Source organism: Artemia sp. Qi Xiang Cuo, chromosome 15, assembly GCF_049724085.1.
Source record: "Artemia sp. Qi Xiang Cuo chromosome 15, ASM4972408v1, whole genome shotgun sequence".
Lineage (NCBI taxonomy): Eukaryota > Metazoa > Arthropoda > Branchiopoda > Anostraca > Artemiidae > Artemia > Artemia sp. Qi Xiang Cuo.
This window is the reverse complement of record NC_142808.1, coordinates 56231273-56244406: the sequence shown is the minus strand read 5'-3', so window position 1 is coordinate 56244406 and position 13134 is coordinate 56231273. Positions and strand designations below refer to the sequence as shown.

General features: G+C 35.0%; 1 protein-coding gene across 1 annotated transcript in view; it reads left to right on the top strand.

Annotated features, from left to right (window-relative positions):
- The window catches only part of LOC148943883 (uncharacterized), a 12391-nt gene extending 4457 nt beyond the window's left edge, over positions 1-7934 (top strand). Inside the window, exons 2-3 of the mRNA XM_089101273.1 lie at positions 2342-2628; positions 5909-7934. Of these exons, the coding sequence (XP_088957399.1) occupies positions 2342-2628; positions 5909-7083 (1462 nt within the window). The 3' untranslated portion in view covers positions 7084-7934. The remainder of the gene's footprint in view (positions 1-2341; positions 2629-5908) is intronic.
- The last annotated feature ends 5200 nt before the right edge of the window (positions 7935-13134 follow it).

Genomic DNA, 13134 nt, shown 5'->3' with positions numbered 1-13134 from the left:
AAAACGGAATCTTGATAACAATACATTCATCGAAAGAATCGGATTTTAGTGCTAGTTTTAATAATTTAATAAGCATTAAGTTTAATGCTACCCAATAAAAGCTACGAGCATAGAAGCTAATCGTGCCGAACCAATAGTCCTAGAAGATCGGGAGAAGACTTATCTAAAAGAAAAATAACTGTTTTAGTGCGCTTTTTAAGTAACCAAAAACATGTAACTGAGAAAAATAACTGAGAAGCTGAGAAAAATTTTCCACGTAGTAGTTTCTGGTATGAATTGAAAAACGATCAGAAGGAGCCTTTTTCTGGCGGAATCGTGAGCAAGAAATTTTCCTGGGAGGAATTTGTCGCGAGGTGAAAGTATTTTACGCAGGAGAACTTTCTACGGAGCAATTGGGGGAATTTCCGTGAGGGGGGGGGGGATGGGCTACCTGGCATTTTCTGCAAAACGATCAGAAATTAAATGAAAAAATAATTAAATGAAACAATTAATGACAATTTTTCAGCTGAAAGTAACGAGCAACATTAAAACACAGAACAGAAATAATTGCGTATATGAGGGGTGTTGTCTCCTCCTGAATACCCCGCTCTTTACGCTAAATTTAGAGTTTTTGTCTGAATAGATACTTTAGCTTGAAGAACGGGGTTTTGAGGTAAAAGCAACACCCAACACCTCTCATACATGGAATAATTTCTGATCGTTTTAACTTCTGATGTTGCTCATTACTTTTAGCTTAAAATCTGGTTGTTTTTTTCTTTAGTATTTTTTGCATCAAATATATCAGATAATAGTTTATTGGAAAAAGCGATAGGACAGGTAAAATAAATATTCGGGCTTATTTGAGAATTGTCACTTGAAGGAGGTTTGTTGGAGATGTTTGAGATAAGATGAAAATGACTGTTATGGTTTGAACTGTCTTCTGAAGTATTTGAATGTTAAATTTATAGTTACTGAGTGAAAACCATTTTTGCAGTCCTATGATTACCAGACGAATCTCTTTGAGCCTTTTATTTTGTACACTTTTTTTGTTTTAGTTTCATTATCTATGGTAAGCTATTAGGGATATTTATTTAAAACGCATTAAGTGTTTCTTAATATTTCACTTACAAAAGGCGTTTTCAGCAGTTTCATAATGCCTAGAAGACTAAAGAACAACCTTGACCATCAAATGTGACAAGACCAATCTGAGAAGCTAATGTAAACGGTCTTAAAATTTTATTTTTAAGCAATGATAAACGAAAATGAAGAACAAAGATATATACAGTTAGAATACTTGTGTCAACGAGAATTAAAACGAGTCAAAATCAAAGTAAAAAACAAAGAAATATCTGGTTAGAAGATAAGCGGCAGCAAGAATTTAAACGAGTCAAAAGCGAAAGTGAAGACCGAGTACGAGTAAAAAAAAAGTGAAGAACAAAGAACTTTGTTGTTATAAGACGTGCGACATCGTAGAGCAGAAAGAATTAATGAAGTGAAGAGAAAAGGAAATTGGTTAAAAAATACTCCACCGAAAGTACAAAGAAATATACGATTAGAAGATAAGCTGGAGTAAGAATTACTCCAGCGTAAGAATTACTCGCTACAGCGAGAAAGCAAGTATCAAAAACGGTTCAAAAATGATATGTAGAACAAAGAATAGTAGTGTTAGAAGACAACTGACAACGAAAATCATAACAAGTCAAAAATGAACGCGAAGAGAAAAGATATATTACGTTAGTGCAACAACCCCTTCACAATCTTCAGCGCCGACAAAGTGTGGCGCAAAAACCTGTGCAATATTACAATGATGTCATACACTACGAAAGTGTAAATTACAAGTCATTGGGATTCTTCAATGGTATATGTATTCCCAGTGGAGCCCTCTGTTTTTCCGAGGAAAGAGTATGAAACAAAGGTGATTCATTCGGAGCTTGTTACTTATAACGAGAATTAATATACACAAGCCTACTGCATGCAGAGTGTCAGGGCCCAGCCTAGAAATCGGCTACATAGTTGTTTTTGTTGTTTTTTTCTTAAAACTGGCATATTGATTTTTCTGGCAACAAAAAACGATCTAAATAGGTCACAATTTAAGGACAAATTTGCATTTTTCACAGGGTGGTTGCATCGAACCTATGGTGACTTCATGACATCAAGAAAAGGCTGCAGTTAGAAGACAATGTGGTTAGCAACAATGAGAATCAGTATATACAAGGCTACTACGTAGCTGTTTCGGGCCCAGTGCTGTATATGTATGTCCATACATGCCTAAGTATTTATACATATATATTAGAATCGTCTATCTTAAAGATTGCAAAACATAGGAAATAGCCAAGCTTGTATATTGTTTAATCCCATTAAGGGTTATTATTGATGTTCGGGAGATAATCGATTCTAAAGAGAAAAGTAGTTGGATTTGTATAGTAAGTTTTACTGTTGAATATGTTTTGTGTCACTTTTATTTAAATTTTGTTTCAGAACTTGAGAATGCCTTACCAATTAACAGTAAGGAGCTCTTTGACGTTCCAGACTTTTTTACGTCTCCAAAACGAGAAGTGGTTTCTTTCGGTTCTTTATCCAGCTATTCAGAACGCTATAAACTTGAACCCGACAATCAGGAATTTGGCTCCACATGTTTTAACAATGAAGGTACATCTAAGATCGTTTTTTTGTTTTTTTTTTCGGTAGAATTCTTTTTATCAGATAATAGTTTACTGAAAAAGCACTAAAACAAACGGACTAAATACATGGACTTTTGACTAACCTTGAGAAGAGCGTTTCTGTTACCTTCTTTTTAAGTATTTTACTAAACCAATTCCTTGAGTAAAGCCAGATTGAGATGAAAAAGTAACTCAAAAATAGGCGGTGATTTACGAACCCTAACAGGTACGTGTTCTGGCTGCTGATTGATTTACATTGTGGTTCTTATGTTCAAAATAAATTACTGAAATAAATCTAAAAACACACTTTTGCACAGAGGTTGTCCAAAGAATAGAGGTTGCCAGGAATATCTTTGGAATGGCTAAGAGTATTAACTCGGAACTTGGAGGGTATAATAAGGGGGATGTTCAACTGACCAAAATGCAATATGTATGTACTACAACTGCTACTACTTCTAATACTACTACTAATACTTATACAACCAATGCTACTATCGTGACTATTATTGCTACTAAGTTGAAAATTTCTAGGATCATTTTGGAGAATGCTGAACTAAATCGAAACATTCTGTGCATATAGGTTGTCGAATGCATTTATCAGTAATGTCTTAGGAATGGCTTGGAGTACGAAGTGTTTGGGCTTGTTGTGGGGGATGTTGAACTAACTAAATGGCAAAATTTTCATGCTACCACTACTGCTACTGTTCCTAATACAACTGCTGCTACTACTACTATTAAAGTAAGGGTATTAAAATGACAATTTCAGGGAATGTTGAGATAAATACATTCTAAGAAGATGCTGAAGAAGAATGTTGAGAAGATGCTGAACTGAAAATAAAAAACTATGTGCTTGCAGGTTGTCAAAAGGACGTATCAGTAATGCCCCAGAAACTGTTTTAACAGTTGCCCCAGAAACTTTCAATGTGTATTTAGGGGAATGTTGAAAAAAAAAAAGATGCTATGTGTATGCAGCTACTGGTAGTACTGCTACTGGTAGTGCATGTTTAAGGGAATGTTCAACCAACTCTAAGGTACTATATGCATACTACTGTTACTAGTAATATTAATACCGAGGCTAAGGGTATTAATGAGGAATTTTTTGTAAAAAGTTGAGGCGTTTGTTCAATTAAACTGAAACACGCTATGTGTATGCTAGCTGGCAAAATGGCATATTACCAGTATATGAAGAACGGCTTAGAGTATTAAGTTGACACTTTCAGGACTTGTTGAGGCATAGTTTGAACTAATAAAAATTCACTCTATGCATAAAATTCACTATATATTACATGCAGTAGTAATTATAGAGTTAATTTGGAATTTTTAGAGGCTGCTGTTGGGGACGTTTTTTCAAATTAAAAACATACTAGGTGCATGCAGGCTTTCAAAAGGGTTTATCTGCAACATCTCAGAAACTGATTAAAGTATTAAGTTGAAACTATCAGGGTATGAGGAAGGAATATTGAACAAGACCAAAAACGTACAATATAAATACTATTACTACTATTGCCATCATTAATTATACTTCCAATAGTCCTGCTTACGTTTTCTACTATGACTACTACTATTGCTAATGATCATGACTTTTGCGAAATATTCAGGGAATGGTGAGGAAATGTTGAACTGAATCAAAACTCACTCATGGGCTATTAAATGGATGCTTTAGCAATATACCAGTATCGCCTTAGGGTATGAAGCTGAAACTTCCCGGGCTACCAATATTACCACAACTTTTGCAAATATTTCTACAGCTATTACTTCTATTATTGAACTAAATAAGAATAATTTAAGTACATATAGGTTCTCAAGATATCAAGGGGGGTTTTTTCACGACTAGGATAGGATATAAAGTAGAAACTTTCAGGAAAAATTTGTATTTCTTCAGAACAAAATCAAAAGGTACTATGTTTATATTTACTTTAAATAAGACGTCTCAGCAATATTTCAAGAACGGCTGAGGATATTAAGTTGGGTTATAAGATTTGATGAACACGATTAAGAACATTAGAAACAGCAGTATCCAGTTTGGCAATCAACTCCTCGTTGATTGCAAAACGTTGACAGCAAAATGTGTGTTGAGACATGAGATTACCAAAGCACGGTGGAAATCATTTATATAAGTTCGAAGTAACAGAGGACCTAGGACACAGCCCTGAGGTACCTTAACCTTCGAAGACTGAGGAACAGGTGGAGACAGGAAAGTGCCTCCTTCGATTTTCTGCTTTTTATAATACAGATAAAATTTAGCTAGATCCAACGACAGTCCGCGTACTCTATAATTATGCAATTTACAAAAAAAAATACAATGGGATATTGCAGCCAGTACTTTTTTAAATCTAAATATATTGTTACTGGAATTTCTACTCTATCTGAGCCTTCATGAATATGTTGGATGAAAGCAAATATAGCGTATTCACTACTATTAATACCTCCGCTCTTACCACTGAACTAAATCCATTGAGTGTAAGTGCATCAAGGTTGTCAAAATATCATAGATATAGTTTTTTAGGAGGAAAGTAGGTTATTAAGTTTTCAGTTTCAGGGAAGGTGGAGGTGTAAACTATATCGAAATATACTACGTGTATTCAGATTTTTGAAAAGGCGTATATTATTAAAGATCACTGAAAATATTTGCCCGACGTTTAAATTTAAAACCAAAATCTGAATTTTTGTCAAGGAAGACAAAAAAAGATTTAAATTATGTTTTTCCTTACCAATGACAAAAACTATGGCGATTAAATCAAAAAGAAATTAATTCGGAAAACTTTCAAAAAAGAAGTTTTTCAAAGAAAAGTTAGGACCCTCAATAATCCAAAGATGGGAATAAATAAAGTCGAATAAATTTGAAACTTAATACTACTTTAAATTACCATTAATAAATAAATGAAACCCAAAATGAACAGAAGTTAGAATCAAACCCAAACCCGAGTCAAACTTAAAATGAGCAGAACCTAAGAAAAGTTTTGCTGACGCTCTCTGTGTATTGTCAGAACATAATTCGTACTTTATTGAAAACCAAATACACTTTAAACATTTTCTCTTTTTTAACTTCAGTCACTTCAAAATTATTAGGACTTCAAGGAAATAATATCAGTATTTATAATAAACTTTCAATCCATATTCATTTGGTTTTTTCGAACAATCTTAGTTATGATGGTGACTTTTTTCTTATTGAGAAACAGAAACACTTAGCCTGAAATAAAGATTGTTTTTAGTTAACTAAGAATTATTTTCTGGTTTTATTCGATTATGTTTTTTGCTTGTTTTTTCAGTTGTTGGAGTTGAAGATAATTCATCAAGTGATATCAAAATATACAGCGAAACTTTCAATGAATCAAAACCTGAGGCAAAAAGCTTAAAGGTTAAGAATTCATATTTTAAGAGTGGCTTACAAAGCGAAAAAGACGAAGAGTTTGACAGATATAAAAGGACATACACATTAAAAAGGCCATATAAATGTGATGTGTGCAAAAAGTGCTTTTCCCAATCAAGGAACTTTGATATACACCAAAGATTGCATACGGGTGAGAAACCATTTAAGTGTGAAATATGTAAAAAATGCTTTTCTCAGCCAAACAGTTTGATTAGTCACCAAAGAGTGCATTCTGGGGAGAAACCGTTTAAGTGTGATGTCTGTGAGAAAAGTTTTTCTCGGTCAAGCAGTTTGATTATACATCAAAGATTGCACACTGGGGAGAAACCATATAAGTGTGAATTATGTAAAAAATGCTTTTCTCAATTGAGCAATTTGATTAGTCACCAAAGAGTACATTCTGGGGAGAAGCCGTTTAAATGTGAAGTATGTGACAAGGCCTTTTATAGTTCAAGCAGTTTGATTTATCACCAAAGAGTACACACGGGTGAAAAACCCTTTATATGTGATGCATGTGAGAAAACTTTTTTTCAGTCAAGCAGTTTGATTATGTATCAAAGATTGCACACTTGGGAGAAACCATTTAAGTGTGAAGTATGTAGAAAATGCTTTTCTCAATCGAACAGTTTGATTAATCACCAAAGAGTGCATTTTGGGGAGAAACCGTTTAAGGGTGATGTATGTAACAAGATCTTTTGCAGATCAAACAGTTTGATTTACCATCAAATAGTAAACACAGGTGAAACACCCTTTAAGTGTGATATCTGTGGGAAAACTTTTTCTACATCAAGCAATTTGATTTACCACCAAAGAGTTCACACGGGTGAAAAACCCTTTAAATGTGATGTATGTGAGAAAACTTTTTCTCAGTCAAGCAGTTTGATTAAACACCGAAGAGTACACACTGGGGAGAAACCGTTTAAATGTGAGGTGTGTGAGAAAACTTTTTCCCAGTCAAGCAGTTTGATTAGGCACCAAAGAGTACACACTGGTGAGAAACTGTTTAAATCTGATATATGCAAGAGAGAATATTCTTCTGAATTGGATCTGAATAATCCAACAACCAATTCTTAGAAGAAACTTGCTAGTTCATATTGTACAATAACAATGTCTGTGGTCTAGCTGGACCCTATTGTAATCTGCTTCTTTTTTTGCTGTTCTTTTGTGGTTTTTTTATCAGTTCATTAATTCATTTTTTTAGGAATACTTTTGTTTATGTATGCAGTGATTTACTTTTGCTTTTCGTTTTAACTTGTTCTTTCCCTTTGACAATGACTTTCTGGGCTTAAAAAATCCAGTTTTTGCATGTCTGGCTGAGTAAATACCTCTCTATTGTCACCAAGATTTAAGCACAGGGAGGAGGGGGGGGTGTTTGCGCATTAAGTCAGTTTTTCAATTTGGCAACGTTCTTTTAAGTGATTATAAAGTCTTTTGAACTTAAAAACACAGAAAATTCAGAAAACAAAGAAACTGAAATATTGGTTTATCCATACAATCAGGTTTAAAAGGACCTAAAGCTTTATTTTTTAACGTAAGAAATTTGGAGAGAAATTTTGTTCTGTTTTGATTTCTTGACCAAAAAAAGATAAGTGAAGACATATCCTTATGTTTTGATGAAATTACGACGCATTATTCCAGTTTATTTTTACACCAAAAAGGGCCGAAAATTCTAGTTTTTTGATCAGCTCAAAACTCTGGTTTGTTGAAAGGGCCAGGGGGGATTGTGGCTCTGACTGGTTAAAACCGATGCTCTAGGCCAAATAGACCTAATTTACAAAAAAAATCTCCTTGTTCTTTTTTGGGATGTTTGTATATGAGGAGAAAATGAGTACAATCCTGCTGCTACTAGTATTAGTACTGATACTACTAATACTAATTCTGTGACTACTATTACAACTATGACTAAGGATATGAAGGTGCAATTTTCAGGGAATTTGAGGGGGGGGGGGAAAGTGAACTGAATTACAACACGCAGTCTGCCTGCAGACTGTCCAAAGGGCGTATCAGCATTATCTTCGGAACAGCCTGGTGTGTAAAGTTGAAGCTTGCAGGGCTTGTTGTGAGAGATTTTGAACTAACCAAAGACAATATTTGCATCTTATTGCTACTTCATACTGCTGTTACTATTATTGCTACTACTACTACTGCTACTAAATCTAAGGCTAATACTATTATTTCTACTGCGGCTACTATTACTGCTGGTACTACTGCTACTAAAGCTAAGAGTATTAAGGCGAAAAACTTGCGGAATATTTAAACTGTACTCTGTTGAATCTGAACACACTATGGCCACAGAAGTTGACAAGACGACGTTTTAGCAATGCTAAATGAACATGTGAAGGTATTTAGTTTAAACTTTTATAGTTTGTTGAAGAGGATATTGAAGAAAACAACGGTGCTATGCGCATAATGCTACTGATTATATTTTAGTACAGATGTGGTGACCCAAATTTGATGGGAGTATATATAGTACATTTGGCTTTTGTATATATTTAAAATTTTCTGTTCTTTTTTCTTCCAGTTTCTATCTTTTCTGAGTCATTTTCGTTTGGTCTATTGTTTTATTTGCTGTTATTTTTTTCTTAATCTGTACTAAAGATACCTTGTTTAATATAACTTATCTTGCCTTTTTCAAATGGCTTTATTTACCATTGTACTACTATAAAGATAATCCGAATATAATATTCGAAAAGTTAATGAAAATGTATGAACGACCATAGACTCCTAAAAGTCACTTCACATTAGCAACCACCAGTAAGTTGTTGCCCGGGAAGACTCAGAAACACGCTGCGCCGGACCTACTAAAGAGATCTACGCAATCTACACACGTTGGTTCAACCATAACAGGAGGATATTACTGGATCGAAAAGCCTGTGGGATGACCGATGGCTTCTCCTTGGTGGTCTTGGTTCTTCGAGAGGTACAGGTGGTACTAAGGTCTAATCATAAGATAATGATTAAGAGCATCAGAATATCCTAACCAATTATTTCTCAGCACCCCACGAAAGACGGACCACTCACCGTCATAAGGCAGAATCTAATTGCAGATCATTGGCTATAAGAACTGTAAGCAGATATTAATCACGGGCGGTGTCTAAATCTGTTCCAAAGTAAAATTTTTAATAATTTGGACTTTAAACCGACACAGAATTTATAATTTTGCACCTGAAGTCCACTGTACGAATTTTGTTTGGCCGTTTCACCAGTACCACCAGATTTGACAAAGTCCTTCCCCACATTAAAACTAATAGTTTTATCATTGTAGAATAACACTTCGTCTTTTCTGCAACGGGAAATTGAATGATGTCATTTTGAAGATGCTAAAAACAAAGAATTATAAACAAAATATAAGAGTTAAAATGATATAATCTAAAACATCATTGAAACGAAATGTAAAAAAAAACTTGAAAGAAATGTATAGCTCAATTCACAAAACTATACTAGAAAATTTTTCAACCAGGATGACCAGTCATGTCGTTTTCAAAATGCTGAAGAAAGAATTAAAAAGAAAATCTTAGGAATTGAACTTAAAACAAAACGAGTCGGGATATAATTGAAGGATAGCACAAATAAATTACAATGAATTGAAAATAAAGGAAGTACGTTGTTCTACCACGCTTGCTAATAGTTCACTGCAGGGTTAAGCCGCCTGAAGCCAACACAACTGCGTGCACTCCTCCATTCCAATTTATTCAAAGCTTTCCTCTTAACACCATCTAAAGAATTTCTAATTTCTTTTTAATCCGTTCTCACGGCCTCGTCCCATTCAATTGGGGTGGTGAAGCGATACTTATAGAACCAAATCTCAAGGGATATCGAAGAATTTGCTTCTCCATTACCAGTCTGAACTATAATTGGTAATAAATCTTGTCTCGTCCCTTTTCCATCCCAATCAAGCTTTATAGTAGCCTAATAATTAAAAAAGAACTATTAAGAATAGAAAATTATAAAAAATAAAATTTGATGAAGCACTCGCTTTATCCAGAAAAATTCGTGAAAATAAATAAATTTACAAAGAGGAAAACTCAGATTGCAAAAAAATGAATTGTATGGAGTTGGAAACAAACAGGATTGCCAAGGCGTTAAACAGTAGTTCAAGTCATTGCGATAATACAAAACCGTTATTCTGCTCCACTGTTATGCAGCAATTTTTTTTTTCAAAATTAGTATTTACGTTATTGTTGACGTGTCGATAGTGCTTATTGGATATCTTTCCAGCACACGCCTCCAGCATCCCATTCAGTCGGGACGGCCTCAGTGTTGCCAGATGGGCTTGTTTTTGCCCAGTGGGCTTGGTTTAGTCGTCAGGGGCAGGATGAATTCTGAGTGGGCGTGGGGCGGGAACTTGGGCTTTTTTTAAAAAAAATGGGCTTATTTTGATCGAAAATTCAGAACCATACGAAAATTTCAAAATCACTGTGGCTCAGCCGTGTCTACACACCAAAGCAACAAAAGCCCTCCTTTAACGCATGGAATGTTTTCTATTCTGCATCGCTTTCCATCTAGGGAGTTTATTTCCGCATGGCTGAGATAGCTCTGCATTTTAGGTCTTTGGTTAGGATGCAAGCAGAATATTGCTAAATTCAGGGAATATACTTGTGATGTTTCTTATACTAATTGCTATAAGGAATTTCATTGCTGTTCAGATTAAGACAAGTCTTGGATTTTATGCAGATCTGTCCTTTTTTTATTTATTTGACTAATCTCCTGGCCTAAGCTTTTTGTGGCCTAAGCTAGGCTAAATAGATATCTTGCTTGTAGCCCTGCTATACATTACCCCCAGGCCCTCTCCCTTAATGTGCAAATACAAAACTGAAATTCGTCCAGAGTACCAGTAAATTTAATCAGCTGTGACAAAACAAGTGATGGGTGGCAGAATGCATTGGGAATATATAATGTGGGCTATATAAATGCACATTAGGGGAGGGAGTTAGGGATAAAGTATATTTGGGATGCATGCGATATGTGTTAGCTACAATTATTCTGCATATTATGAATGGTTTTCTTAACATGTTTCTGTCTCTTCATGTCCTTCTCTAGACTCTTGTTATTAACACTTTTTAACTACAATTTTACTATACTTTAACCCCCCCCCCATACTGTGCGAATATATATTCTGAATTATATATGGTAAAATTCTAGACAAGCTACTTTTTGCTATCTTGGGAAGGGGTTGGGCTACGAAAATGAAACTTTCTGGGATGTGTTTACAGACTGTAGTATGTCCTGGAAAAATATTTTGAAGTAGCCAGCCCATCTCTACTCCTTTTTCTTATAGAGGGCACTGACCTTTAAAAGATCTTTGTCTTTTAAAGTGAAACCTTGCAGAATAGATCTTCTGCTTTAAAAAAGTAAAAGAAAAGTGTCTTCAGCCTTACAACTTTGCTGAATCCAAATTTGTGAAGTTTTAGAGATCTGGATATACATTTCCTATATTTAGGAAAAAAAACTTTGATATAGATTAAAATTCTACTCTAACAACAGGAGGTGCAATTTCAAACTAAAACCAAAGAAAAAGAAACTCAAAATAAGGGGTATAATGTTGTTTTGTATAATTCCCAACACTTAGAAATCAGAAGGGGGTCAACATAGTAAAATGACAATACCTTCTCAGAGTACGTCTTTGGCCCTGGATTCATCACTGAAAGTTTTGTTTTCCTGTCCTAATTCTGAACAAAACGCTGACTAATTTCGACTTCTTGAAGAGCTGAAGGGTTTGATACTAAATCTCCTGCGTAGGATACTCCGCTCATCTGCAGTGTCTGTGACGGTTAACATGGACTTCAAAATCAATTATTTGCCGCCAGATCAAGTTGATTACGGACATGAGCTCCTGAACAAACTGGCAAAATCTAAACTTTCAGACACACAGAAGAGCGAGATCAAAATACAGTGTTTGGTATTCCTGAAAACTGCGGCTGAAGCTGTGCTTAAATGAATGCCTCCTGCTCTGGATACTCGCTATTGAGAATTGTTACTACCCCAGATTTCAGTGCCATGGAGAATCAGTGGAGGAAACTGTTGGACGTTAATTAGTCATTTGTGCGTGGAAGAACAATCCCCAAAGACTCCTATCAGTTCTGGATAGCTGTCCTACATTATTTTGATGTTGTTGGGGCATCTCCTTTTCGTGGGTTATCCAGTTGGGCATTGACCCTGTTGAGTTTGCTAATTAGCAATGCCATAATGGAATGGTATTTTTCTGATGATGTATGCCGTTAAGAGCAAGCTCTAAAACCGTATGCTTTTGTCCATGTTGAACTCAATACTTGTGTTCAGGCTGTGGTTCTCAGCATGTGGCTCTTGTTGCTCGACGTTTGAGCCTACAAAACGTATGCTGCTTTTCAATAGTGATATTTATAATGTTTGCGAAGTTGAAGAAACTGATCTAGTCCATCTAGATAATATCCTAGCCTCCTTTGAGTCCTAAATCTCTTAGTGCCTTATGGATCTAAGTGCCTTTTTTTTCTTTTTTTTTGTGTTTTTCCTTGAACGATAAAAGAAATGTGTTGATTTGTCGTGGGCGTTCTCTCGGTTAGCCCTGCCCTGCCCTTTTCTTCTTTATCTTTTTTCTTAATGATTTGTCTAGCGGCCCGTATTACTTCATTTTGGGATTATGAAGGCTTTTGTACTAACCCCGTTTATTTTTCAGGCCTTACTTTAATTATAAAGTTATCTTTAAATAATGTATTACAACTGTACCAAAAATTTTTATGTGATAATAAACCAACGATATTGTATGTCTTCGGTTTGTGATTGTTGCTAGTATAGACCAGCGTATCCATAAGAATAAGCTATATTTAGGTCTAAGAGTTAACTAAAACAGTTGACAGCTGTTTAACCATTATGACGTATAAACCTGTAGCTAAAAACAGAAAAATTTTGGCGAATCACGCAAAATGTTTGTTCTTCTGTGAAAGCGGAGCAGGATGAACCAAGGTTAAGCAAGCATGGTAAAAGTAGAGTTAGATTAGGGGCAAAACTTTTTCTGACTAGCACGAAAGAACTGTATTAGCACTATTTCATCACGTGTAGCAGTGTAGCACGTGCTTCAATTTGTAGCACCTTCGTAAGACAATTTTTTTATTTTTAGTCATGGACGAAATAATGAGGATTCTGAAAAAT